This window comes from Anolis sagrei, chromosome 5, assembly GCF_037176765.1.
Source record: "Anolis sagrei isolate rAnoSag1 chromosome 5, rAnoSag1.mat, whole genome shotgun sequence".
Lineage (NCBI taxonomy): Eukaryota > Metazoa > Chordata > Lepidosauria > Squamata > Dactyloidae > Anolis > Anolis sagrei.
The window spans coordinates 18,232,440-18,259,493 of NC_090025.1; the positions used below are offsets into that span (position 1 = coordinate 18,232,440).

The 27,054-nt window shown below is 40.1% G+C and overlaps 2 protein-coding genes across 6 annotated transcripts in view; one reads left to right on the plus strand and one right to left on the minus strand.

The window, feature by feature from the left end:
- The window catches only part of CDS1 (CDP-diacylglycerol synthase 1), a 33,103-nt gene extending 14,658 nt beyond the window's left edge, over positions 1–18,445 (plus strand). The window contains exons 5-13 of the mRNA XM_060779297.2: positions 381–520; positions 3,216–3,274; positions 4,539–4,621; positions 7,364–7,451; positions 9,334–9,402; positions 10,945–11,097; positions 13,005–13,124; positions 13,603–13,706; positions 15,565–18,445. Coding sequence (XP_060635280.1) covers positions 381–520; positions 3,216–3,274; positions 4,539–4,621; positions 7,364–7,451; positions 9,334–9,402; positions 10,945–11,097; positions 13,005–13,124; positions 13,603–13,706; positions 15,565–15,694 — 946 coding nt within the window. The 3' untranslated portion in view covers positions 15,695–18,445. The remainder of the gene's footprint in view (positions 1–380; positions 521–3,215; positions 3,275–4,538; positions 4,622–7,363; positions 7,452–9,333; positions 9,403–10,944; positions 11,098–13,004; positions 13,125–13,602; positions 13,707–15,564) is intronic.
- A 3,991-nt stretch (positions 18,446–22,436) lies between these two features.
- Positions 22,437–27,054, minus strand: part of WDFY3 (WD repeat and FYVE domain containing 3) — a 166,132-nt gene continuing 161,514 nt past the window's right edge. For all 5 annotated transcript variants that reach the window (XM_060779296.2, XM_060779293.2, XM_060779294.2 and 2 more), the window contains one exon: positions 22,437–26,611. In XM_060779296.2, coding sequence (XP_060635279.2) covers positions 26,491–26,611 — 121 coding nt within the window. In that variant the 3' untranslated portion in view covers positions 22,437–26,490. The remainder of the gene's footprint in view (positions 26,612–27,054) is intronic.

Here is a 27,054-nt window from a genome sequence, read left to right on the forward strand (position 1 = left end):
CACTCCATGTAGTCATGCCTATCACTTGTCCTTGGAGGCATCTATGGACGACGTCGGCTCTTCAGTTTAGAAATGGAGATGAACACCACCCTCCAGAGACAGACATGACTTGACTTAATGTCAAGGGGAAACCTTTACCTTAAATCAGACAATTTAAAATATTTACATGTTCCTATACGCTTCCTCTCTATCATAAAGCTCTATGGTATCTTTTCACCATAGGTTTGTACAATATTTTAAGTACAGTATACAAAATGTTGGGGTCTGAATGTACAGTTTTAATTGGATTCTTCAATTTCAGAGACATAAAAGTATAAAAAGAAAATACAAACACATGGTTCCCTAATTTGAAATTAACTCTGCGCCTATATATGTTGCAGGTATTTCCTGCTTTGTGTGAACTACTTCTTTTATGGCGAGACTGTAGCAGATTACTTTGCCACATTTGTTCAAAGGCGAGAACAACTTCAGTTCCTAATTCGCTATCACCGGTTTATATCCTTTACACTTTATCTAGCAGGTAATTTACTTCATCTTGTTAGTGCCTTTTTGTTTTTTGTTTTTGTTTTACTGTTGAGTTTTGTTCTCCTTTTATTGTATTATTCCTTTTCTGTATGTGTGAGAGGCTTGTTTTAAAAATATGTGATAGAAAATAGATATAAATATTTCTAACATGTTGAGGAAAATACTAAATATTATTTATACATTTTTTGTTAAAGCAGAAATTCTAGAATTAATATGTATGCTGCCTCTTGAAATAATGCTCAACACCAGGGATGCAGAAACTTAAAACAGTGGGCCAGTTCATGTTCCCTGTGACTGTTGAGGGGCCAGAGTATAGTTTGAAAAAAACATGAGCGAACTCCTATGCACACTGCACATATCTTATTTCCGGTGCAAAAGATATGAAAGAATAATACAATATTTAAAATAAAGAACAATTTTTAACTAACATAAACTTACCGGTATTTCAGTGGGAAATGTGGGCCTGCTTTTGGCTAATTAAATAATCAAGTTAATTGTTGTTGTTGTTGTTGTATGCTTGTAAGTTGTTTCAGACCTAGGGAAACCCTAAGTCTAAAGTTTAGGGCGGAGGCCAGGTAAATGACCTTGGAGAGCTGCATCTGGCCCACAGGCCTTAGTTTGCTGCTTTCTGCTCAACACGTTGCAATGAATATTGAGAACTTGGTAATGGTAGTCCTACTCCATTATTTTTAAATTTTATGATATTATTTTCATGTTGGAATATAGTACAGAAAGATCTGTTGGAAGCATGCAGAAGTTTCCATCAGCTATTTTGTATTTTTTTAATTATTGGCTCTGCTCTTTTCATTAGAGCTCAGAGGGAATTAGAGTAGATTAACACATAATAAGATAAAGGCAAATTTATGTCTCTTAAAACTGAAGTAATGTAATAGTCTGAGGGACCAGGTGCAGTGGGTTAAGCCCCTGTGCTGGCAGGATTGAAGACCGACAGGTCGCAGGTTCGAATCCGGGGAGAGGCGGATGAGCTCATGGGGGACATGAGAGAAGCCTCCCACAAGGATGATAAAAACATCAAATCATCCGGGCGTCCCCTGGGCAACGTCCTTGCAGACGGCCAATTCTCTCACACCAGAAGCGACTTGCAGTTTCTCAAGTCGCTCCTGACATGACCAAAAAAAAAAGTGCACAGCGAGTCCTTGGTATCTTCTGGGGTTTGGTAACAGCTCCCCTCTCAATAGGTACCAGTGTCTATGCGTGGTCAGCTCCTGCTGTATACAATGGCATGATAAAATGAAGTTCTTTATAAAATGGCAAAATAAAGAAGGTTGAATCCATGGAAACAGAATCTGTGATTGTGGAAGGCTGATTGTTGGCTGGTACAGTGATTGTTGGCTGGTGGAACTCCTGCTTGTGGCTGCTATTCCTGCAACAAATACATGGGTATTTTGGCTTAGATCAGCCAAGCAAAGAACACGGGTAGGGTCTCTTGAAATAAGTATGCATAATGTTTAGAAAGCCAGCATGTAAAGTTAGGGTTTATTGGCGGCATATATGTCAATCAAGATTGAAGTTGGTGAAAATTTGCAACACTTTGAGGAAACACTTTGGATTTGTGTATTAGGGATAGACATATTTTCCCAACTATGAAACAGTTGTGAGGGATCTTTATTCCAGTGACTTTGCTTTCCAGCATGTTGGTAAATCAAGTGAAAGAGATAGTATTGTTCAGTATAAGAAACTATTCATCTGGGAGAAACTAAATTGGCTTTCTATATCTTGTAAAGGCTGGAACCAGTTTTCATACATGCAGCTTGTGCTACCTCTGGCTTTCACTTAGCTCTTGAAATTCATATCTAGAGGTTGCTACCCGTTTATTCTTACAACTGTGTTGTGTAAATCATTGAGTGATAAACTAGATGTAGAAGAATACTTTGCTGGAATCAGACCTTACTGTACTCTGAGGCCTCCAATCCTACAGCAACACATTTTCAGCTATTCTTGCAGTTGTTGGAATGTGGTCCTTGGTTTCCTCTATATACTGTTTCAGGAAAGCAGTGGTGGCATTTATATTCCATTAAGTATTTGGCTGCTGGAGGATTCAGCTGTTGAGCTGTTACAGTGCTGATTATGTAGGCTTGCATGTTAGTGTGAAGTTGTATATTGATAATCATCTGTCTCAGTGCTTGTGTTTAAAGGTAATCTATAAATATTAGCATAAAAAACATACTAATGGACTTTGCAGAGAAGTTGTCAGATAGGAATAGATGTGTTTCAAAACAGCAATCCATATTATTCATCTTCTTGATGGGCAACTTTAACTCTTAAGGTTTCTACCTCAGAGGACAAAACTATGGTTGCAATTTAGATTACAGGGAATTGACTTATCTGTTAAATTTGTGTTTAACTTACCAGGATTCAAGATTTTGCTGTTGGTTTCCTTGAAACATGTCTTGTTTGCTTGTGTGCAGTCGTTCTTGTCTGAGCCTAGTGTCTAATCTGGCCCCTTATGCATTGAATTAGGAGTGTAATGGAAACTTACTAACCACTAAAGAAAAAAAGGATTCTGAGTTATATTGGGTGGGTAAGACAGTTATAGTTGAAAACCAAAGAGGGAGTGACCAGATAATACAACCATCTTTTGTTTTCAGTAGCATTTCTGTTTGTTCAGTCTTTCAATAGTATTAGAATAATGCTGCAACACATTTACTTGTTTTATATTCCATGTACAGGTTTCTGCCTGTTTGTGTTGAGTTTGGTGAAAAGGCATTATCGTCTACAGTTTTACATGGTGCGTATCAAGCCCTTAGATTCTAAACTTGTTCTTAATATTGTCAGCATTAATCACTCCCTCTTTATCAGTGTTGAATAGAATGTTGAAATATGTTTTGAAGGCATATGAACTTTAGACAATGGCTACCCACTCACATTATTGACACAAATCCACATTTGACTTGCAATAGAGAGGGCGTTGGCAATATGTTATAGAAGATTTTTATATATAATGCTTTCTGCCAATCTAGACTGAATAATATTGGGAGAAGGCGAGGCTTTTTTTTCTGTCAAAAGCCAGGAAATTTGACATTGTATTCAGGGTCTTCACAGAGTGTAACTAGAAAAAGATTACAGTAATTGGAATCTAAATGTTGTCAATGCTTTATAGCTTTGGGTGGATGCAGCAAGTATTTTAGGATATCTTCAGACAGCACTGCTTCCTGGATTTATCGCAAATATACTTGTAACTGTGCGAAATAATAAACACATAAGGGGAAACTTAAACTGTTGGGTGCATGTCAACATGATAAATTGGACTGTGAAAGAACAGCATATTTAGAACTAAACATATGTAAAACAAAATCAGTTCTTAGCAAAAACAAAATCACTAGAAGTATAACTGAAAATATGAGCATGTGTACTCTGCTGATATGATTGTGGAAACTCAAGTTGAGTGTATACCTGCTCTTTGTGTCACTATATTTATTCACCTGATTGTGTACAAATTTGGGAATAATACAGGAGAAACAGTGGTGTGGAGGATGCATATTTAAACCAGATTCTGGATGTATTTAGAAAAGCTTATTACTTTGCACAAGCTTTGCTGGAAGTAACAGTTGTTGAAGATGTAGTATAGATCCCAGATATTAGGCAGTGACTTGCAGCATCCAACTTCTGTCCTTGTAATTGTCATAATTATACAGCATGATTTCCTCATAATCTTTCTACTAACATCTCTGTGTCTAAACTCTAGACTGTGTCTCATACGTACACAAAGAATATGTTACTACTTCCTGATTGATGTTAAGATAAAATGTTGAATACCTTGATTATCAGATTTAGAAAATGTAGGTAATCTGATACAGTTCTCTTTTCATAACTGTCCTGTCTTGTCTTAAGGAATTAACAAAGTTTGTGATACACTGTTTGTGATACACTTCTCATTTCTTTAGAATGTCTGTGTCACTCTTTTGGCTAAACTACCATTTTTATTTAAGCATATTGATCTGTGCTGTTGTGCTGTGCTGTCACTAACTGTTGTGTTATTGCACCGTTAACAGTTCGCATGGACTCATGTCACTTTGCTGATCACTGTAACTCAATCCCATCTTGTCATCCAAAATCTGTTTGAAGGCATGATCTGGTAAGGGGACAGTAATTCTTGCAACTCTCTGCATATATGTCAGTTGTATAAACATTACCTTTCTGATTATTATTTCAGCTCTCTTTTTCACAGGTTTTGCAGACATTTAGTAAAGTCTTGTCTAGGCCTTAAAATAAAATATCTGGAAATGACAGGAAAATAAATTCATTAATCGCAAAAGATGAAAATGGTTTTTTAATATTGTTTATCACTCTTTGTAGATCAGTTTAATTTTAAACTAATATTACAAATTGCTGGACCCATCTTAAAGAACAAAGTGCTGTTTGAGTCCCAAATGCATGATTTTTGGAAATCTAGTTGATATTTATACCACTTATTCTAAAACTTGTAGAATTTGGGTGCCTGACCAGAGTACTCGAAGAGGCCTGAATGGATGTTCCTCAGCAACGAATGCTTCCATTTCTTTAACGAATGCTTCCATTCCCCTTTGTGTGGCATGTCACAGTAACATCATTAGTAGATTTGTGATTAAAATTCTGACTGAAATGCAGTGCTTGTTAGAAGAGTAGGATCGCCATGTGCATTAACTATGGCTATGATCTAAAAAGTTATGAAAATCATTATATGAGCTATAAGCAAGCATGTCTTGCTTCCAGTGAACTCCCTTGCTCACTTCTCTGTGGCACACTACTTTTGAAACGGAAGGAAGTTTGAAAGACAATTGTGATACAGCATGTTGTCTTGGCTGCCGTTCAAAGAATGGACGGTGAACATTTCTGCTGAGTTAGTAGCCACTGCATGACCTCAAGAGCTCTCCTGATTTCCACCCCTTATTTTCCCTACTGTTCATACCTGCCAGTAATTTAAAATGGACATCGGTTTTTCTCTGGCAAGAAAAATAATGTTTTACACGTTGGAAAGAATATGAGGAGAATGGAGAATAATGGCTAATGCCTAATGTAGCTTTGTTCATGTGAACTTTAGATCGATAGAGTCCTATAAAAGATTATGATTATTTATTATTTGTCAAGTGCAAATTTTTCTAAGTGCTATGCATGCATTAAGAAGATGTTATCAGTCACAGAGCTCCATGCAGCCATGCTGGCCACATGACCTTGGAGGTGTCTCCGGATAACTCCATCTCTTCTGCTTAGAAATTGAGATAAGCACCAACCCTCGGAGTCGGACACGACTGGACTTAATGTCAAGGGGAAACCTTTACCTTTACCTTATCAGTCACAACTCCATGGATTCATAGGGTTGGAGGAAACCCCAAGGACCATCAAATCCAACCCCAATTTGCTATGCAGGAATCATAGAATCATTGAGTTGGAAGAGACCTTGTGGGCCATCCAGTCCAACTCCCTGCCAAGAAGCAGGAAAATCACATTCAAAGCACCCCTGATAGATCGCCATCCAGCCTCTGTTTAAAAGCCTCCAAAGAAGGAGCCTCCAGCACACTGCAGAGCAGAGAGTTCCAGTGCTGAACGGCTCTCACTGTTAGGAAGTTCTTTCTAATGTTGAGGTGGAATCTCTTTTCCTGTAGTTTGAAGTCATCATTCTGCATCCTAGTCTTCTGGGCTGCAGAAGATAAGCCTGCTCCCTCCTCCCTATGACTTACCCTCATATTTTTATACATGGCCCTCATCATGTCTCCTCTCAGCCTTTTATTCTGCAGGCGAAACATGCCCAGCTCTTTAAGCTGCTCCTCATAGCGCTTGTTCTCCATTCAAATCATTCTAGTCTCCCTCTTCTGGACACATTTATTTATTTATTTACTTACAGTATTTATATACCGCCTTTCTCACCTCTGGAGGGACATTTGAGCTTGTCAACATCTCCCTTCAGTTGTGGTGCCCAGAATTGGACACAGTATTCCAGGTGTGGTCTGACCAAGGCAGAATAGAGCATGGGTAGCATGACCTTCCTGGGTCTAGTCACTAGGCTCCTATTGATGCAGGCCGAAATCCTGTTGGCTTTTTTAGCTGTCACATTACATTGTTGGCTCATGTTTAACTTTTTGTCCATGAGGACTCCAAGATCTTTTTCACATGCACTGCTTTTGAGCCAGGCGTCCCCATTCTGTATCTTTGTGTTTTGTTTTTTTTCTGTGTAAGTGGAATATCTTGCATTTGTTTCTGTTGAACTTCATTTTGTTAGTTCTGGCCCATCTGTCTAATTTGTTAAGAATACATAATCAATGCACTCTCGACAGATGACCATCCAACCTTTGTTTAAATGCCTCCATGAAGGAGACCGCACATTCCATTGTCAGACAGCTCTTAGCACCAGGAGGTTCTTCCTAATGTTTAAGTGGAACCTCTTTTCTTGCGGTTGGAATCCATTGGTATGGTCTTCTCATGTTTGAATAGATTTCATACACAAGGGGAACAAGCAAGGAATATATTTTTAAATAATTCTATTGGTATAAAGAAGTACGAAGTGATAGGACTAATAATATACCTTGCATTTTAATTTACACTTTTATCTCTGCTGTTCTCCCCCCCCCCCCCCCCAAGACACTTTTTAGATCTTTCAATTTGATGGTTATATCTTTGTAGTGTACATAATTCCTTTGCTTTACAGAGCTATCATGAGTGATCACTGCAAACATTTGATTGAAAAGGTGGTGGCCAAGATTATTTTAAAGTTATACTAAAAATGATATTGTTCCATGAGCAAATTCTTCTGACTGGGTTGGTCAGAAATTTTCTAGAATCCATTCATGCTTAATATTTTTTGCTGTTGAGTTTAAATTAACTTTTTGTTCTCCTTCCTCAGGTTTCTGGTTCCAATCTCAAGTGTCATTTGCAACGATATTGCAGCTTATATTTTTGGATTCTTTTTTGGCAGAACTCCATTAATTAAGGTATGAAATTCAATTATTAATCAAAGAATGTATGATTTGCACCAAAATATGCAGTTACTACAATTTCTTCTGTAAAACTGTTGCTTTTCTGGGGATATGCTTGGACACCTATGTTTTACCTCATGGCCATTGTGGAGGGTTTCCTCTGTTTAAGGAGGGATACATCGCTCCTTAGATAGTTGACCATGATTGTGAATACCATATCAGATGTAGACATAGATTACTACATTATAGTAATGTATTGAATGTTTGCCGTATATGTGTTTTGTGATCTGCCCTGAGTCACCTTCAGGGCAAGAACGGTGGAATATAAATACTGTAAGTAAATAAATAAATGGTAGTATTCTGTAGCTGACTGTTTCCTAAAATATATATTGTATATAGTCGAGTATAAGCCTAGTTTTCAGTCCTTTTTTATGGCTGAAAAAGCCCCCTTCGGCTTATACTTGAGTGAGAGTCCTGGCAGGAATGCGTGGGCTGAAAGAAGCCCTTCTTTCAGTCCCACACCTTCTCGCCAGGACCCTTATCTTTCTTCATAGCAACCCAGCTCTCTTCTCTCTCATGTGCTTCCCTTCCTCTCCCTCTCTTTCTCACGCTTGCCTTCCTTCTCCCCCCCCCCCCTTGCCTTCCTTCCTCTCCTCTCTCTCTCTGACCTAGACCCTCAAAGCGAGAGAGAAGGAGGCACATTACCGCCATCTTTCTCCTTTGCAAAGGTGACAGCTCCTTAGAAGCGGTATCTCCCTATTGATTCCGGAGCACGATGTATGGAGTGTTGCCATTGAGTGTTGGCAGTAGAAGAGGAGAAAGTGGAAGGAATGGGAGAAGGAAGGAAGGAAAAGAGAGAGAGAGAAGGAGCAAGAAAAAGGAGGAAGGGAGGAAAGGAGGTGGGTGGGACGTTAGGGGAAAAGGAAAAATGGGAAAGAAGAAATGGAAGAGAAGGAAAGGAAAAAAGGAGGGAAAGAAATCTCGCCCCCCCCCCTTCCTTAACACTCTAGACTGGGGTCTTTCCCTCTTTTCCAGTCCCCCTTTCCATTCCAACCTTTTCTAGTTTCCACCCCCCTTTTCACACCCCAGTCATTCCTTCTTCCCCAGTTGCCCTCTTCCCACCTCAATCTGTCCTACTTTTCCCACCCCCTTCTCACGCCAGTCTTCCCCACTTTTCTTTATTCATATACACATAGTATTTTCCCCAAAATGTATAGTTAAAATAAACTATGGATATGTAGCACATTGACATTGAAGAGGGTTAGAATAATGATTTAATCAGAGTTGGACAGTTTTATCTTAAATTACAGTTTTATGTAAATATTCAAAAACATTTACCCCACTGATGCCTCAATTAATGTAATTTTATTGGTATCTATTTTTATTGTGAAACTTACCAGTAGCTGCTGCATTTCCCACCCTAGGCTTATACTCGAGTCAATAAGTTTTCCCAGTTTTTTGTACTAAAATTAGGTGCCTCAGCTTATATTCAGGTTGGCTTATACCCGATTATATACGGTATTTCGTTATAATGTTATTTCTGATATGACCAGATATGTAAGAGGTTTTCTCCTTAATTAGGGAATGTAATTCTGTAGAGAGTAGGTGGGCTTGCCTGTTGTAACAAGCAACTGCATGGAAAATTATAGAAATGGTGTTTATTCTCTGTTATCTAGCACATCAACTGAATTTTAGGTATAAAAGCACAGATTTTCATTGTTTTTCATTTGTACCTTACCTGATGTTTGGGAACCACCCCCAACCCACCCCAATCCAAAAAATAGCATCCAAGTTTCCAAAGGTATAGCTGTTTCTCTTTACTTCAGTACATACAACAAAGTCTCTCGCTGAAACTTAAATTCAGAGTTATAACTTGTTCAATTCTCTCTATGTCCAGCTGTCTCCCAAAAAGACCTGGGAAGGCTTCATTGGCGGCTTCTTTACCACAGTTGTGTTTGGATTCATTGTAAGTGGATGTGCCCCTTCTCATACTAATGATGTGTTGTTTGAAACTGGATTTAAAACTGGCATAAAGAACTTGGAAATGTCTCTAGCCTTCTCTAGCTTTCAAACACTGAGCTTTTAACAAGTTATGGCCTGGAATATATTTGTGTTACTAGATTATGGGGATGGCAGAGTGCCATGGGAGTATAATTGCAGTGACGGGCAACTTTGTTTATTGCAGTGTATATGAGCTAACTGAATTTTTGACTCTGACATCTGCTTTAACCACAATAAGCATCAATCAAAAGCTGAATTTATAAAGAGCAGTAACTCATAAATAAATGAAATTTGAATGCAATTTTCCTGCTTTGGGCAGGGGGTTGGACTAGATGGCCCATGAAGTCTCTTCCAACCCAGTGATTCTATAATTCTATGAAATCCAGCAGTGTAGCACAATAGTACACAATTCTCTACAGCAGTGCTACTCAAAGCAGTGATTGAGCACAGTGGAGGCTCCCTTTGGCAGCCTTCAAGCCGGTATATGCAGGGAGGGGGTCCCCCTTCAGATATTGAAGTCGCAACCTGTCTTTTAAAAATGATGTTATATGGTTTCTCTACAACGTGTTTTGCAGAACAGTCTCATGTAAAGTGTATTGGAGTAAGCTACCAGTGCGCGGAGTTGCCTTGCTAGGTTAGATCTGCTCAAGAAAGGAACCCCAGTTGAAGTGGACCCCAAGCACTCTGTGTACCTGTCTAGTTACAGAGATTGATCTAATGATGCCCCCAACCTATACAATTGCTTCCTCAGGGAGAGTGTAACCTCATCCAGGGCAGGTAGATTGCTCAGATTTGGGAACCACCTGCCCTGACAGTATTAAGCTTCAAGTGAATGTAGCTTCAAGTGATATGACCACCCTGTCACTGTAGTGTTGGGAATTGGACTGACTACACACTTCCCCACTAAAGCAGTGGTTCTCAATCAGTGATCTACAGGAACAAAAATATGATCCGTGGCCTCACTATTACTAAACTGTTGCCTCAAAACCACACAGCAACGAGAGCAACAGGTCTTGCAAAATCCTTTTATAGTGCCGAGGCAATGAGGTTGTCATAAGGGTAGAGGCTGACTACCCATGAAAAATTACTACTACCACATCAGCTCTAGATGATGAAATATAGTTTTCTGTGAGGAAGCAGATGGCAACTACTGGATGGCATATGTTCTGTATCAGAAACTAGAGCTGATATGGTCTATCCAATGTAATTTTCTGAATCAGCATCCCAAACAACCAAGCCTAACAGATTCGTAACCCTTTCGGTACTAATGTTGGAAAGTGGTCCCTGGTCAAAGTAATGTTGGGAACCACTGCTTTAAAGGAAGAAGTCCTTGACTCACAACCTGACACTTCATTGCCTATCCATGAAGTTGTGCTGGGCACATTGTTGCTTGTGACCATACAATTTATGGAACTTGGCTTGAGGTGAGCCTATGCTTCTATGTTACAACATTTGAGTAGCCTTTGGTTTGTTATAAAAAATTCTATATCCTTATTGTGCTTTTCAGGCTGCCTACCTTTTGGCTCAATATCAGTATTTTGTATGCCCTGTGGAATACAACAGTGAGACTAACAGATTTGTCACAGAGTGTGAACCTTCAGAATTGTTCCAGTTACAGAAATATTCCTTACCACCATTACTTCAAGTTCTTCTAGGAAGAGTAAGTAAGCTTAAATCATGAAATAAAAAATGTATTCATGAAATCAGTATAATGTAGTCTTTCTTAGGAGCCTGATTCTCGCACTTAGACCAGTGGTTCTCAACTTGTGGGTCCTCAGGTGTTTTGGCCCACAACTCCCAGAAATCCCAGCCAGCTTACCAGGTGTTAGGATTTCTGGGAGTTTAAGGCCAAAACATCTGGGGACCCACAGGTTGAGAACCAATGACTCAGACCAATAAAAATATGAGTATGTATAAAAGTTTTTCATCCCTTTGCCACCAATATATCAAATGAAATAGGAAATAGAAGTGTGACACTTCAAGAGCACGAGATCCCATCTGGCCTTGGAAGTAAACAGGATCAGGCCTGGTTAGGATTTGGATGTAGTCCACAAGTTAAGACCAAGTGCTGTAGGCTGTTCAGAAGAAGGAAGTGGAAAAACCACTTCTCAGGGGGTCACCTGATGGCAAATAATATAATGCAGAATTATTCCCAAGTTTCTCCTGTTAGGAGATTCCATTACTTTCCATTCCCAAAAGCTTTTGTACAATCAGATTAGGTGAAGGAGCAAATGTAGAGGCAGACTAGGCAGAAATGTATACAGGAAACTTTTGGTTAGTAGGCTAAGAGCACATCCTTTATTCTGGAAGAAAATAGTTGGCAATGAAGGTAGAGAGACTGCTGCAGTTCCATGGGCCTGTATGATGTGCTGCATTGCCTATCACTTTCTAGTGGCCCAGGCTGTTTGATTGCCTGGTTATAGATTATTAACTAGGCAGAGATCAATCTTAATTTTGACATATTTCTGGTTTTCCTATGAACAGATGTTGAAAGTTCCTCCCAGACTGCATACATTATTAACTTCACTGAGATATTGTTGTCATGGGTGAGCAAATGCGAGACTTGTGCCCAGAGTCAGAATTGCTTTTCAGTCTTGACTAAGGTCACAGAAAGAGTCAGAAGGCAACAAATATCAGCTTGATGGCTTTCAATTCCAACCTATCGGTGCTGATTTGGAGCTTCTAACCAGGTTTCTTGAAGGGGAGCTTCAAAGGAGAGTGGTCATTGTGATGATACTCTTAGGAGCAGCTACTTGGGTAGCTTTTCCTGCATGCTCTGGTTTTTGGTGGCAGTTGTTTTTCTTCCTCTTAGCAGTATCATTACTAAGATGGTTATGTGACTGCTCTGGACATTTTCTGCCACACCTTTTAAAAATTCACTCTTAGCCAGTTGCTTTATGAGATTATGCACTCTGGAATTAGTCTGCACCTTTGTCCCTTTCAGCCAGGCATAATACTTGTACATAACTGAGACCCAGTAATAATTTCCACAGCCTCTGATGCTCCCTCCACAATTTAGCTAATACAAACAGGTGGACAAGAAAAAAGAGAGATTTGACCCAATTCCTGCCCCCCCCCCCCCCAAATCCTTTTGGATTCTGTGATATATGAAATTGCATCTGTGGGTCTTTTCTGTGAGTAATTGAGTTCCTTCCAGAAAAAAGAAGGGAAAATGTAATTTAATTTCTTAATTTCTTACTTTGTCTTGCTTGGCAGAAGATGGCAGGTGTGTGAAAGCTTCCCAAAGCGAGTTTGTGGCCATTGACAAATGCTAACTAGTAAAGAGAGAAAGGGAGGGAAAGAGCTAAAGAAAGGGAAAGACACATGTCCCCAGCCTGTGCCATCACTTTTGTCTTTGCAAGGCAGTAATTGTGATTGTTTTATATACTAGGGACATAAAAACTATTCTGATTTCCCCAGCAAAATCTTCATCTATGTTTGCAGACTTTTTTTTATTAAATGTACATATTCTTGAGACTGATCTTGTGTGGCAGTTAGTGGGGACAGAAGAGCTATCTCATGTTAGTTAATGTTAAAGGAAATTAATGACTATGTAATTTCTTGCAGGAATCGGTGAATTTGTATCCATTCCAAATGCATAGCATCGCTTTGTCAACTTTTGCATCCCTAATTGGGCCATTTGGAGGGTTTTTTGCAAGCGGGTTTAAAAGAGCTTTCAAAATCAAGGTGTGTATCAATTAGCATTTCAAAAGATTTCCTTGACTGTGTCAGGCACACTCTTAAATATGTGGATTTAAAAATAAAATAAAATAAAAGCTGTTCCTTCAGTTAGCCAGGGATGAGTTTTTTCAGCTGGACAAAAATACAAAAGGTTTCAGTTGTAATTTAATGTAACCGATTAATGGCTTAAAGAACATATAAGAAATATAATTCTTTTGATTAGTGATGATGATGATGATAATAATAAATTTTATTTGTTAGCTGCCTCTCCTCAATACTTAAGGCAGGATATAACATAGTTGTATAGCTGACCAGTCAATCCCCTCAAAATGTTTTTTTTGGCTGAACCAAGAATAGTTTAAAGGGAATAGTTTAAATATCTAAAGAGGTATTTGATACTGAGGAGGTTTTCCCATTGATTAATTTGATTGGATAAAATAACTTCTGGATCTGTTCAACTCTTAATTCATTTTTTCCCCTGAAGGATTTTGCTGACACTATTCCGGGACATGGTGGAATAATGGACCGCTTTGACTGTCAGTATTTGATGGCTACCTTTGTTCATGTCTATATCACCAGTTTCATAAGGTATGCTGCTATAGGAAACAATTTTAAGAGTTTCAGAGAGTTTGACAAAGATATTGTTCTGATATTGGAGAGAGACCTGTAGGCGGCCCATTATTTTCAGTTCGTGTGTCTGAAAGGACCCAGCTTTTAGCATAGTGGTTTTGAGTGCTGGACTACAACTCCGAAAACCAGAGTTTTTAAAACTAGCTTCTTAGAAATTTGCATTAAATGCATGTCAGAAGATAGGAGCCTGGATTGAGGGAGATTGAGAAACTCCCTTGGGCAGTGAATTCTGCCATGTGTAAAACCTCCAAGTTCATATCATAGTTCTTGTTAAAGTCTCATAGAATCATAGAGTTGGAAGAGATCTCGTGGGCCATCCAGTCCAACCCCCTGCCAAGAAGCAGGAAAATTGCATTCAAAGCACCCCTGACAGATGGCCTTCCAGCCTCTGTTTAAAAGCCTCCAAAGAAGGAGCCTCCGCCACACTCTGGGGTAGAGAGTTCCATTGCTGAACAGCTGTCACGGTCGGGAAGTTCTTCCTAATGTTCACTGTTCTTGGCAGGGGATTGGACTGGATGGCCCACAAGGTCTCTTCCAATTCTATGTCAGTGTTCCACTTTTGTTGGGTATGCAGGTTAGTGCTTTCGAAGCTGATCACTTTATTAGAATGTTGGATATTCACTGGAGCATTAATGAGACGTTTGATAGCATTTTTATTTGTCCTCATGTGCAATCTGTTTTAGTAATTGGTGTATCATGTAGGGGATGTCAAATGTTCCTGCTTCTGCTGATAATTTTAGGCGTAAATATGGTTGGTTCTCCCAGCTAGAGAAGATTCACCCAGTAGTTTACTGAATTAGATCCAGTATGGTAGAGTAGCAAAGACAAACCTCTTCTGAACAAATTTTGCCCAGGAAAACCCCATGAAAAGTTTGTCTTAGGGCTGCCCTGAGTTGGAATAGACTTGAAGGCACACCATGGCAACAAAATTATTTTTTTAATGTCTGGATTTTAAGTTGTATTTTAACACTGTGTATCTTGTTGGATGTGTTTTAATAGTGTTTTATCTCTGTTATAATGATGTTGTACCCCTCCTCAAGCCAAAGAGAAAGGCGGGTAATAAATGTATTAATATTATTAAGGTCAATGCTTATGTAAATCCCAAAAGTTTATATATTATTTGGGAGTAGCAGTGAAATCCCCCTTTCAGTAGCTAGCTTTAGTGATAAGATGGGGTATATCTGCAGCAAAGTTTGTTATATATAGAAAGCATGCTACCTCATATAGCCTTTTGCTTATATTCAAATTGAAATGCTTTAGGCTTTTTTGTATGATTTCAAAAACAGGCTTATAATGTATAATTGTGAGGCTGAGGCAGTGGAAACTGTGGAGCACATTTTGTTGTACTGCTCTTTTTACCAAAACCTTCGTAAACATTTTATAAATCCAGTTTTAGAAAGTCTACCAGGGAGATCTGTAAGGTTTTATGTTGATTATGTTTTGGCTGACCAATACTTCAAAATTACTGCCAAAGTTGCCTACTTTTGTGCAGCAACAATAACTTGCTGGCGCAAGATGCTGTCACTGTCTTAGAAGATTTTAATACTTATTTCAGTGTTTACCATTATCATTTTAGCATATAAATTTTAGCATTTTAACAATCATATTCAATACTGGGTTTTAACTTGGCTTTTGACAGTGTTTCTTAATACTCAAATGTATATGTTTCTATTCTGACATTTCTACATTTTTGGTGCTGGTCATTGATTGTGTGTGTGTGTGTGTGTGTGTGTGTGTGTTTCTGCATGCATGCATTTACTAATGAAGAAAGGGAAAGTGACATGCACTTTTTTTTCTCCTTGAATCTAATTGCCAGAGGCCCTAATCCCAGCAAGTTACTGAAACAGCTGTTGGTGCTGCAGCCAGAAGAGCAATTAAGTGTTTATAAAACTCTGAAGTTGCACCTCATTGAAAAGGGGATCCTTCAGGCACCTCTGAGGGGATAGAATGGCCAAAGCGTGGATTGTAAAGAGAAGCACAACTGGAAATGCAGTTTTGCTTGTGCAGAGCAAGGTGCGTTGGACTGAAGCCAGACGGTGGGTCTGAAAAGATGAATGTCTGTTTACTGCGATTACTGTGAATACCCAGGAGGCAATGCAAGGTTTAAGTTCTTTCAAAATGATTGCATGTTTCTGTTACCTAGTTCAGTTTTTTGGGTTGATGAAAAGAGGCATCTCCCTTAGTTTTCAGCTTCAGGTTTTTATTTTAATTTTAAAAACGATTATTTTTAAATGGCAAGACACACACTCCCTCAATCTAGTGTAAAATAAACAAAGGGATACTTGGGAGTGTGCAAGTCCTTCATAAGAACTCATTTTAGTGCAATGCTATTAATGACTCCAGTTCATTTAATAACGTTCTAATATTACTGTGTTGGCACTACGATTTTAGTTGACAGTCGGACTAAATAATCAAATGGCAATAGAGGCTGTTTTATGCTGTTATATTACCTCTGAAAAATAGGAAAGGGCCCTGTGACAAATACCTTTGTTTTCTAGATTCCTCAGGTTGGTTTGTTTCTATATTTGCAAAGCCTGGGGTGGAGGAAGCAGCAGGTGGAAAGGCACAGGTCCTTGTCAAAGCGAAATACCCTTTCCGAGGTGGGAGAAGGGAGTTGCAAGGATTGTTTTGAAGCACAAAACACCTCCACGAGCTGTTGTCCTCTTCTTTACCAGCATGCTTTGTCCAGGACTTTTGGGCCCCAAGGATTGGGGGTTCAAAAATGTGTTCGGTTGTGCCTCAGGGTTGAGATGTGGTTTAATGGAAATTCTTTTTTTCTGCCTTGTGTTAAGTGCAATACGTGAGCAAGCTCTAGCCTCATTGAGACCATTTTCATGAAGATAGGGTGGCCTCGTCTGCTATGGCCTGTTGGCTAAACTGGCGCTCTAGGATGAGAGGTGGATTGGCTCTCCCATCCGTCTGCACTGTGATCCTGAGGGTATTTGTTTGGCAAAACCCCTGATCTGGATCTGTGGGAAGGGCAGGCCTTCAAGTGTTAGCCAACTCTCCTTTTGCACAAGTCTGCATGAAATGCGTCATTCCTAATAGTCGTGGCATGAGTTGCTGCTTTGTAGTTTCTTTCATCATGTAATAATCCAAAACTATATTTTTAAAGCAAATAAAGTAATAACTTTGATGCACACATAAACCAAAAACGTAGTGTGGTAGTGATTAATGTAGTAGGACTTGAGGGCATTAGGAGTACAATCCTGCCTGCAGCGGCTTCCTGTGAAAACCTTTTGGAGAGGAGCTGCAGCTTCCACTTAGATGAAATGGGCTTTGTGCAAGACAACCTTCAAAGAGGGTTGTATCGTAGGCGAAGACTTCCTTTTCAATGAACTGCTCAGGTTTGGTATTGCTGATGTGTTGGACGGCGACAGTTTCAGCTTAGTCTGGCTTCCTTAAGCTAAACCATGTAGCAAAAGTAATGGCACATTAACTTCTGACTCTTGCATGGATGACATGTGTTTACATCACTCTTGAAACTCATTTATATTGTGCTATTGCAATGTTAGAGATTAGTCTGGAGTAGGTGAGTAGCAGATTGCCAATGTCTAAATGCTAAGTAGTAATTTGTAAAAGAGTTGGGGGTAAACTTTACTGCACATGTTCTAATTTGCTTTGGTGGCAAAGGAGCAGTGCTAGTGTTTTTTCCTCATGTGCTTTTCCAATTATGACAAAATCAGATACAGAAAGCCGTGGTGGTGTGATAGCATCAGCTGATATTTTTTTGCTATTCGGGGTATAGGGCAGAGCTGTTTTGTGGATTTTTTTACCAATCAGCATAGAGCCGTGCCATTATTGCAAGGGCACATGTAGGACACAAATGACTTGGCAGCAGGAAGCAGTCATTTTGGGGCTATGAGGCTGGATATGTAGACTCTTAAAAGTCACAAAACAACTTGTCTATTTACATTTATTCATCAAATTAATATGGTAGTGGGTGTTCTGAAGAAGTTAAACCTGGTTGCTTGTGAAGCACATGGTGGGCTTCTTCGGGTGGCAGAGTTGCATTAGGGCTTCCACTCTTCCCTGCATTATTTCAGCGTCTATACAGAAGATGAACAGGAACAGACCTGCATTTGCCCTTGTGTGGACCTGTGGGGGATCCCTATTTATTTATAGCCCACTGTCATGGGTAGTGGCAGTCAGTGATCTTGTGTTTTTAATACGTCTGTCTTCTAGGATTTTTCTTTGCATGAGCAAATTCTTTAATTTCCTAAAGTGCTGGGGTTACCTTTCAGTCTTTTGGACTAAAAACAAAACATACAACCCAGTGGGTTTAAACTGGGAAGCCAGAACAGAGCACGGCCTAAAACTTAGGAGAGCCTAATTGAAAAACAATGCTACTGGGTTCAGGTTTTAAGATTTCAGTAGGAATTTTTGCACTGAAGTAAGTAATTAGGTGTAGGCTGCTGAGACTTGGGTTTGAACAGTTTTTCCTCGAAAACATCTGCCTAATAAAATTAGTCTGTCCTGAAGAAGACTCTTGGGGAAAATACAGAATTTAGTTTTATTATATAACTGTAACATTTGGGTTGTTTGGGTGTAATGTTTTTAGCATTTGTTTTGAAATAAGATTGTAATTAAGCCATTAAATTTAAGAGAGGAGCTGGACCTGCCAGCTCTGTTGCACTGTTAAAAGAACTCATTGTAAAATGCTGCTATTCATTAAAAGTGAAATGTTTTTGGATGTACTCTTACTGCTTTAGAATCATTTTGTCTCCGGAATGCTATTGAAAAAGGGCTTTCTGTGTGCTTTGTAGAGACCATGTAAGAATATTACGTGCAGTGGGTGAAAACTCACACTTCAGGTTTACAATATAAGCAGGTTGTGGCAAAGTCTATAAAGTGGTGCCCATAGGAAGCCATTTGCCAAGTCTGACAATTTCAATTAAAACAACCGAAAGTTGTTTTGTTGAGTTTTCCGGGCTGTTTGGCCTTGTTCCAGAAGCATTCTCTCCTGACATTTCGCCTGCATCTATGGCAGAGTTCCTCAGAGGTTGAGGTTTGTGGGAAACTAGGAAAAAGAGGCTTATATATCTGTGGAATGTCCAGGGTGGGAGAAAGAACTTTTGTCTGTTTGTGTCAAGTGTGAATGGTGCAAATCGCCACCTTGATTTAATGGCCTAGTAGAAACAATCAGGGCCAGTTAATCACCACCCAACAAAGGATTGCTCTGGTAATAAGAAGCCAGACCTGGAAATTGCTAGGCCATTAAATGCTAAACATTCACAACTACCCCAAACAGACAAGAGTTCTTTCTTCCACCGTGGACATTCCACAGATACATAAACCCCTTTTCCTAGTATCCTACAGACCTCACAACCTCTAAGGATGCCTGCCATAGATGCAGGTGGAATGTCAGGAGAAAAAGCTTCTGACACATGGCCATACAGCCCGGAAAGCTCACAACAAACCAGTGATTCCGGCCATGAAAGCCTTTGACAATACAACTGAAAATTGTGAAGGAGCTGTGCTCTCTGAATTGCATCAGTACATTCTTCTTCATTTGTTGGACCTTGATATAGAAAGGCAAGTGGAGATCTGCTTGTTTTAACTTGTGTTTTCTTCAATACACACCTGGGATATTTCAGATTCTCATTTTCCCTTTCCCTCTTTTAAATAAACAGTGTAATGAAAATCCCTCCAATGTTTTCCTTGAACATGCACTTCTCTTGGGTGAGACACCTCTGCCTTGTTTAGCAAAACTGTAGAAAATGATGTGTATATAATGTAAATGTTGAACATAGATATATATCTTAGTTTACTTTTGTAGAGATGGGCTTGGGGATAATAAAAGCTCTGATCAAAGTCTTAATATTCCGACTTGTTAAACACCTTATTGTGTTCGCTGGCTAAAGTTCACAGATCCTGTTTTCTCTTATCCCTTGACTCCTAGCTGCATCAACTTATGTCTTCTATCAAAAGGCGTTAAGTCGGTGTTTCTCAACTTGGGGGTCGGGATCCCTGGGGGGGGGGGGTCACGAGGGGGTGACTGAGAGGTTGCCAAAGACCATCAGAAAACACAGTATTTTCTGTTGGTCTTGGGGGTTCTGTGTGGGAAGTTTGGCCCAATTTTATTGTTGGTGGGGTTCAGAATGCTCTTTGATTGTAGGTGAACTATAAATCTCAGCAACTACAACTCTCAAATGTCAAGGTCTATTTTCCCGAAACTCCATCTGTGTTCATATTTGGGCATATTTAGTATTTGAGCCTAGTTTGGTCCTAGTTTGGTTTCAGTCCACAGTGCTCTCTGGATGTAGGTGAACTACAACTCCAAAATTCAAGGTCAATGCCCACCAAACCCTTCCAGGATTTTCTATTGATCATGGGAGTTCTGTGTACCAAATTTGGTTCAATTCCATTGTTGGTGGAGTTCAGAATGCTCTTTGATTGTAGGTTAACTATAAATCCCATCAACTACATATCCCAAATCACAAAATCAATCCCACCCCAACCCTACCAGTATTCAGATTTGAGCATATCGGGTATTTGTGCCAAATTTGGTCCAGTGAATGAAAACACAGTCTGCATATCAGATATTTACATTACGATTCATAACAGTAGCAGAATTTCAGTTATGAAGTAGCAACGAAAATAATTTTATGGTTGGGGGTCACCACAACATGAGGAACTGTATTAAGGGGTTGTGGCATTAGGAAGGTTGAGAACCACTGTTTTAAGTGATATGCAGATTGTTCTTTCTCCTTCATTTATCTGTACAGCAGTTAGGAGGATTTGACACAATGGGGTTAGAACCGGCATGCACACCAGCACTCGCAGTTGTGTAGATGGACATTTCATTTTCTTACATTCATATGGACTGAAACCATCAGGTATGGAGTAAGAATCACAGAAAAAACAATGCACTACAACAATTCTAGGATATACTAGAATAAGGAAAACAATGTTTTAAAGGATATTTGGAGCCTGCTAATTCCAGCTGACTTCCTTCATTTCCCCCTTTGCTTTTGGGATCTTTGGTGCAAGAACATTTGTGGAACCTGACACTCTCCTGACTTCAAATAGAACCTCATCCCATGACACATGGAATCTTAAGAGTTGGAGTGGGCGCACGGCCATCTAATCCAACTCCCTTTTGCCATGTACAACTACAACATCCCTGAGAATAGTCCATGCAGGTTTGAAGATGGAGAGTGCACCCCACTCATAGATCTATTCATAAAGATACAATAAGCCTTTGGGCTGAAATCCTTGCAATTGATTTTTGAGCTGGTGTACTGGGAGGTGTATAGTAGTTTCATATGCAGAATTTTTATCCTATAGAGAGCCAAGCGTGGTGTAGTCCAGTGGGTCCCCAGATGTTTTTGCCTTCAACTTCCAGAAATCCAAACATGGTAAGCTGGCTGGGATTTCTGGGAGTTGTAGGCCAAAACACCTGGGGACCCACAGGTCGAGAATCACTGATGTAGTGGTTTGAGTTTTGGGACTATGAGACTGGAGACAAAAGTTTGATTCATGGTTGCACCATGGAAACCCACTGGGTGGCCGTGGGCAAGTCACACACACTGAACCCCAGAAGAGTTCTTGATATGGTGGCCTTGGGGTCACCATAATTAGGAAATGACTTGCAGACATGTAACAACTTTCCAATTGTAGGATTTTGGTCTTGAATGCCACCTTGGAGTTTGCAAGCAACAGGACCAGATTGATGTGCTTCAGGGGGAAGGCTTGCCCAAAGTGGGAAAGAAATTAGCCTCTTTGCTAGGAAAAATGACAACATAGTTACGTTACACTGCCCTTGGCTCCTAGAAACACGGAGAGAATGCCCTTTGATCTTGTCAGCAGAAATCCAAAGTACGGGAAGATTTTTTTCCCTTCTCCAGTAATCCCGACACTTTTTTGCCTTGGGAAAAATGAGTACCTTATTCTCCTAACACCTTCTGACAGACTTTGGAACTGGAATCAAGTTTGTGTCTTGTGCTGACATACATACAGTTGCACTATTTCACAAAGGCAAAGTTTCCAGATCCAGGGAAGTCATGCTACCCCCTCTATTCTGCCTTGGTCACACCAGAATTGGAATCACACTGCGTCCAGTTCTGGGCACCGTAATTGAAGGGAGATGTTGACAAGTTGGAATGTGTCCAGAGGAGGGCAACTAAAATTATTTGAATGGAGAGCAAGCCTTATGAGGAACAGCTTAAATAGCTGGGTATGTTTAGCCTGCGGAAGAGAAGGCTGAGAGGAGACATGATGAGGGCCATTGATCAAGATGTAAGGGAAAGTATTGGGAGGGAGCAAGCTTGTTTTTTGCTGCCCTGGACACTAGCATGTGGAACAATGGCTTCAAACTACAGGAAAGGAGATTCCACCTGAACATTAGGAAGAACTTCCTAACTGTGAGAGCTGTTCAGCTGCGGAACTCTCTACCTCTGAGTGTGGTGGAGACTCCTTCTTTGGAGGCTTTTTAGCAGAGGATGGGTGGCCATCTGTCGGGTGCTTTGAATGCAATTTTCCTGCTTGGCAAGGGTTTGGACTTCATGGCCCATGAAGTCTCTTCCAACTTTATGGTTCTAAGTAATGCTAACTTGTAAGCATCCAACGTTTATTTTTGCAAAAGTAATGCATCTTTTTTGGAAACATAAGTACGTTATGTGTTTCAAGCATGCTTACATTCACACCTTATGCTTAAATCATTTGGCAAAAAGACTCACAGAATCATTGGTGGTAAATAGCAAGTATTTATTGGAAATGAAAAAGAAAACAAAACATAAAGGTACCTGAACTATTGCATTTAATCATGTATTGTAATTGTGTTACTCTACCTTTTTGCATTGGAGACGAATATACAATAAAACATTCAGATATCACAGATCGCACACTAGATAGTAATTCTTCAGGCCTTTTACATAACCACCAAAAAACAGATACTGGATTCTGCAATATAGTACAAAACGCCATCCCCCCTCCAGTTATAGCCAGTTATCTTCAATTTACTCCTGTTGCTGTACAAATAAATGGCCATTTACCCTTGGGTTTACGAAATTAATAACTGGACAAAAAATATACATTGCACTGACACAAAAAGTCAGTTGTGTTAAGTCATGCAACAAGTAACCAAACTTGCTGAAATTAAAAATATTTTCTAAAAACAGTTCTTACTGCATAAATATTTTTATACACAGCTCATATACCAAAACAAAAAGGAGAGTCTTTTAAATGATACAAAGCAAAATATAAGATTCTACTGATTTTTATACATAAGAAAGTGCAAAATAATGGTGTCTAAAGTGTTTTTTTAATTCGTTATCTTTTTGTGGTTGGACAGATGGGTGAAGGGTGGAGGCAGCTGCTCTCACCTTGCGAAGCTTGAACACTGCAGCTGAACATTACAAACAAAGGGTAAGAGAGCATGGAGAGGAGCCAGGAAGAACGACACCAAAGAACAAGGCAGGAGGAGAGCTATTTGACAGTGCAAAAGGGAGCCCAGTGTGTTGATTCTGCTCATCAAAAAAAGTTCAGATGCAAACACAAAACTGCCATTTGGGAAAATGGAGCCACTGAGCCAGGCATGGACAAACTTTTTTGTCTTGGGGCCACATTTCAGGCTCAGCCAAAAGGGCCAGGCCAGGAGGGATGATAGCCGGGCACACACTGGGCGAGGTGGGCCCAGGAGAGGGCAGGGCAAAGAGGGGCAGAGCAGGGCCTGGGTCATTCTTAGGTTGTCCTCCCAGCCAAAGGACGGGGTTGCTCACCCCATCCTTATGCCAGGAGGAAGGCAAGACCTGTGGGCAGCTGTCCTGATCCTCCTCCGATCCTCCGGCTGTCCTCTTAGCATTATGCCGGGATGGGGAGCGAGACATGTGGTGGCTGAGAGTGCTCCAGAGGGCTCTCAGCTTTTGCGTGACTTCCTCCCCCATCTTTTTGGCACAAGGATGCTGTGGGCCACCGTGTCCTTATACCAAGAGGACAGGGAAAATGAGGAGGGCCTGAGGTAAGCGCCCAGGGGGCCGCATCCGGCCCCCAGCCTTTAGTTTGCCCATGCCTGTGCTAAGCCCAGGACAGAGAAGGAAGTGGTTTAGATCACAGCAGCAGTTGCCAGCAAAATGCAAAGCTTGCTTGTACTAAGGATGTAGCCACACACAGAACGTATGTCGCTTGACATCCCTTCCAACAAAACCTGTGGGAAGGTGGCATTGATTCTAGTAAATTGAAATGATCCTTAGTACAGCCGAGCCCCCAATTCACCCCTCCCCTGTCAACAGGATGTACATTCCCTCCCAAATTCACGAATAGACTCGGGAAGAATTCCTCTCCCAAGCAGCTGAGGCATTCAGTATATACTCAACTTTCAATACACCTACACACAAGAGCTACAAAGAAGACTTGATTACCTTCTGTCCGAGAAGAGTGCCGAATGTAAAAAGTGTAGAATAACACTGGTACAACATCTTGAATGTAGTTAAACACATTTCTCTTTTTGTAAAAAAAGGAACATAGTAAACATTGCTACACATCCTGCGTTTTTTTCCTCTAATGGCCCAGCATTAGTTGTATCTGGAGTGTTAGTGCTATTCAGTGCTTAGAATCTTATATGGAGGAATTGGTTATGATTCGGAAATACCCAAATACTTCTCCAGTTAAAAAGACAGACGTCAAGTTAGGTTCTTCTGTATTAAATTACTCCCAAGTTTAACTTCCTTGGACAAATAAAAATTTGGGGAATGAAGGTGCTTGTAAGGAAATCGACAAAATTCATTGTAGAATAATTTTAGCATTTGAAAACAAGTGTTATTAGGCGGAGTTCAAGAAGCCACTTAAGCCTGCCTGCGCTTATGACTATGAAACACAGGTAAGGATAGCCAGCAGCCCTCCAGATGAAACTGGAGCTCCCATCATTCCTAACTAACCACTGGCCATAGGGCAGATGAGAGGTGCAATCCAACACCCCCCTGGAAAGGCTACACATTTTTCAAAGCTAATTTAGTCCAATTGATTCTAGTAAATGCTCTAAGCGGCTTGACATCCTGTTTGTTATAAAGTACTAAGCAGACTAAAAACAAAAAACTTAATTCTCTTTGAAAGTATCAAAGCAAATCTATGTGGACAAAGCAAAACTGCTGCTAGGCCAGTTCTGCAAGTAATTTTAAAAAGTTTATAGTGATTCGTGTGGAATCTACTACTACTCTTTGGGGGATTTGAAGTGCAAATACCAAATCACCATTTTGATACAATCCTGACAGTTTATCATCTCATAAGTAAATATTATTACTAAAACCACCAAATCACTGTAAGTTTCCTTCACCAGGGATGTTTAGGGAGAGAAATGTCACGAAAAGACAGTACAAAATAACAACTGGCAGAGTGTGCGCACATTTGTGTTTCCATTTAGTCTTTTCAAGCTACTCCATTTTTTACATTTACACTGGTTGAAGTAGAATTACAATAAAGGTATGTTGTGCCACATTTCATTTCATGATGTGCCAAGATTTAGGTATCCTTTTGTTAATTTTTGACCTTCTCCACTGTTAAAAAAGCAGTGAATCTGCATTGACAACGACCCTCTTGATGACAATTCATCCCATTTTCCATTTAGAGAAAATGCATATTTGGGGGGGGGGGGGTGTGTGAAAAAAAATAAAACTTCATCATTCTGGTTGAAATATGGGCAATGGTTTTGTCGCCTCCATTCACTTCAATGGGGCCTATGTAAAAGAAACCTCCCAATGGGTTGGAATTAGCAGTAGCCTTCTCCAGCTGTAAGACCAGGTATTTCTATTTTGTAGGAAAAACTCAAGGGAAAAATAGTGGTCTACTGTATTCTTCAGGGAATCAAAAGTAAATTTAACTTGCAAGTCATTTACCTACAAATAAAACCTGGTATCTGCATTACCTTAAAAACAAGCGAAGCAGCTGGTCCACAGTACAAAAAAAAAAAAAAAGAGACCGAATATGAAATGACAGATTTTACATAGCTGCTGTATTTTAGAAAATGCAACCAAAAATACGTTCCTTGTTATCTCATAATTTAGAATAAAATATTCCATATCATTGCCGCAAATAAATGGGTTGTGTTTTTCCCTCTTACCCATTTTTCAAGATTTGTCCCAAATAGTTCGGTTTAAGTTAAGATAATGTTTGTGTAACTGAAAGAAGAAACATGCAGCTTGGACTGTAAAGAAATACAGATAATGCCTCTTGATGGGGTTTAAAAAAACAACATTCATATTGAAGTATACAGATGAGCTAAAGATGAGATGCAAAATAGAGTGGTTGGTCTGCTGAAGTCCCATGTAACAGGCAGTTCAGTTTGTATTTCAATAAAAAGGCCATTATATCTATTTACAATATCCACAGTTTGCTTGCAAAGAAGGCAGATTTACAACTATCTTCTAAAAAGCCTCCTGCGTCCTGCAACACAAGTTAAGGGGACTACTTCTACAAAACCAAGACTGAACAAGAGATGGTTAATGATGGATTCTCTTCCCGGTGGGAGGAAGGGCCTCGAGGGGTCTTGCTGTAGTTGCTGCGACTGCCACTCCTCTCCCGCCGGAGCATCGCGGATAATGTGCCTGTTTTCAGCCCCGGCCCTGCAAATGTACACGCAAAATAATTAATGATCCCTTTTTTTGCTTGCAGTGCTTTTAACTGCACAGTACAATCAGGAAATGTTCGAGGGCTGGCGATCCAGCCCTTTCCAAATGTGCTGCAAGTTCCTATAATTCATGGAGTCCTTTGCGTCCTGCAGCGCAAAGCCGGGTTTCCCTCTGCCCTGCTAATTCCAGGATCCTTCCTCGGGGCCTCGCTCGTGCTGCAGGTTGTAGTAACAGTTCTGGCAAACCCGTACTGGAGAGGAAATTTTCAAGCGCTTGATTTCGGACTGAAAGCGACTGCACCTGAAAGAGTAGAACATGGAAAATGTATGGTGCTTTACTTAGGCAACAGGAAAAAAATGAAATGCTCAGATGTAGGATTGGTGACAAGGCTTGTGAAGGAGATCTAGGAGTCTTAGCGGACCACAAGCTGAATGTGAGTCAACAGTCTGATGCAGCAGCTAAAAAAGCCAATTCAATTCTAGGCTGCATCCATAGGAATATAGTGTCCAGAGAAGGGTGACCAAAGTGATCCATGGTCTACAAGCCAAGCCGAAGAGGAGAGGTAGAGGGAGCTGAGTATCCTTAGCTTGGAGAAAAGGCAACATGATAGACCTCACAACCTCTGAGGGTGCTTGCCATATATGCAGGCAAAACGTCAGGAGAGAATGCTTCTAGAACATGGCCATATAGCCCGAAAAACCTACAACAACCCAATGATAGCCATGCTTATATATTGGAAAGAA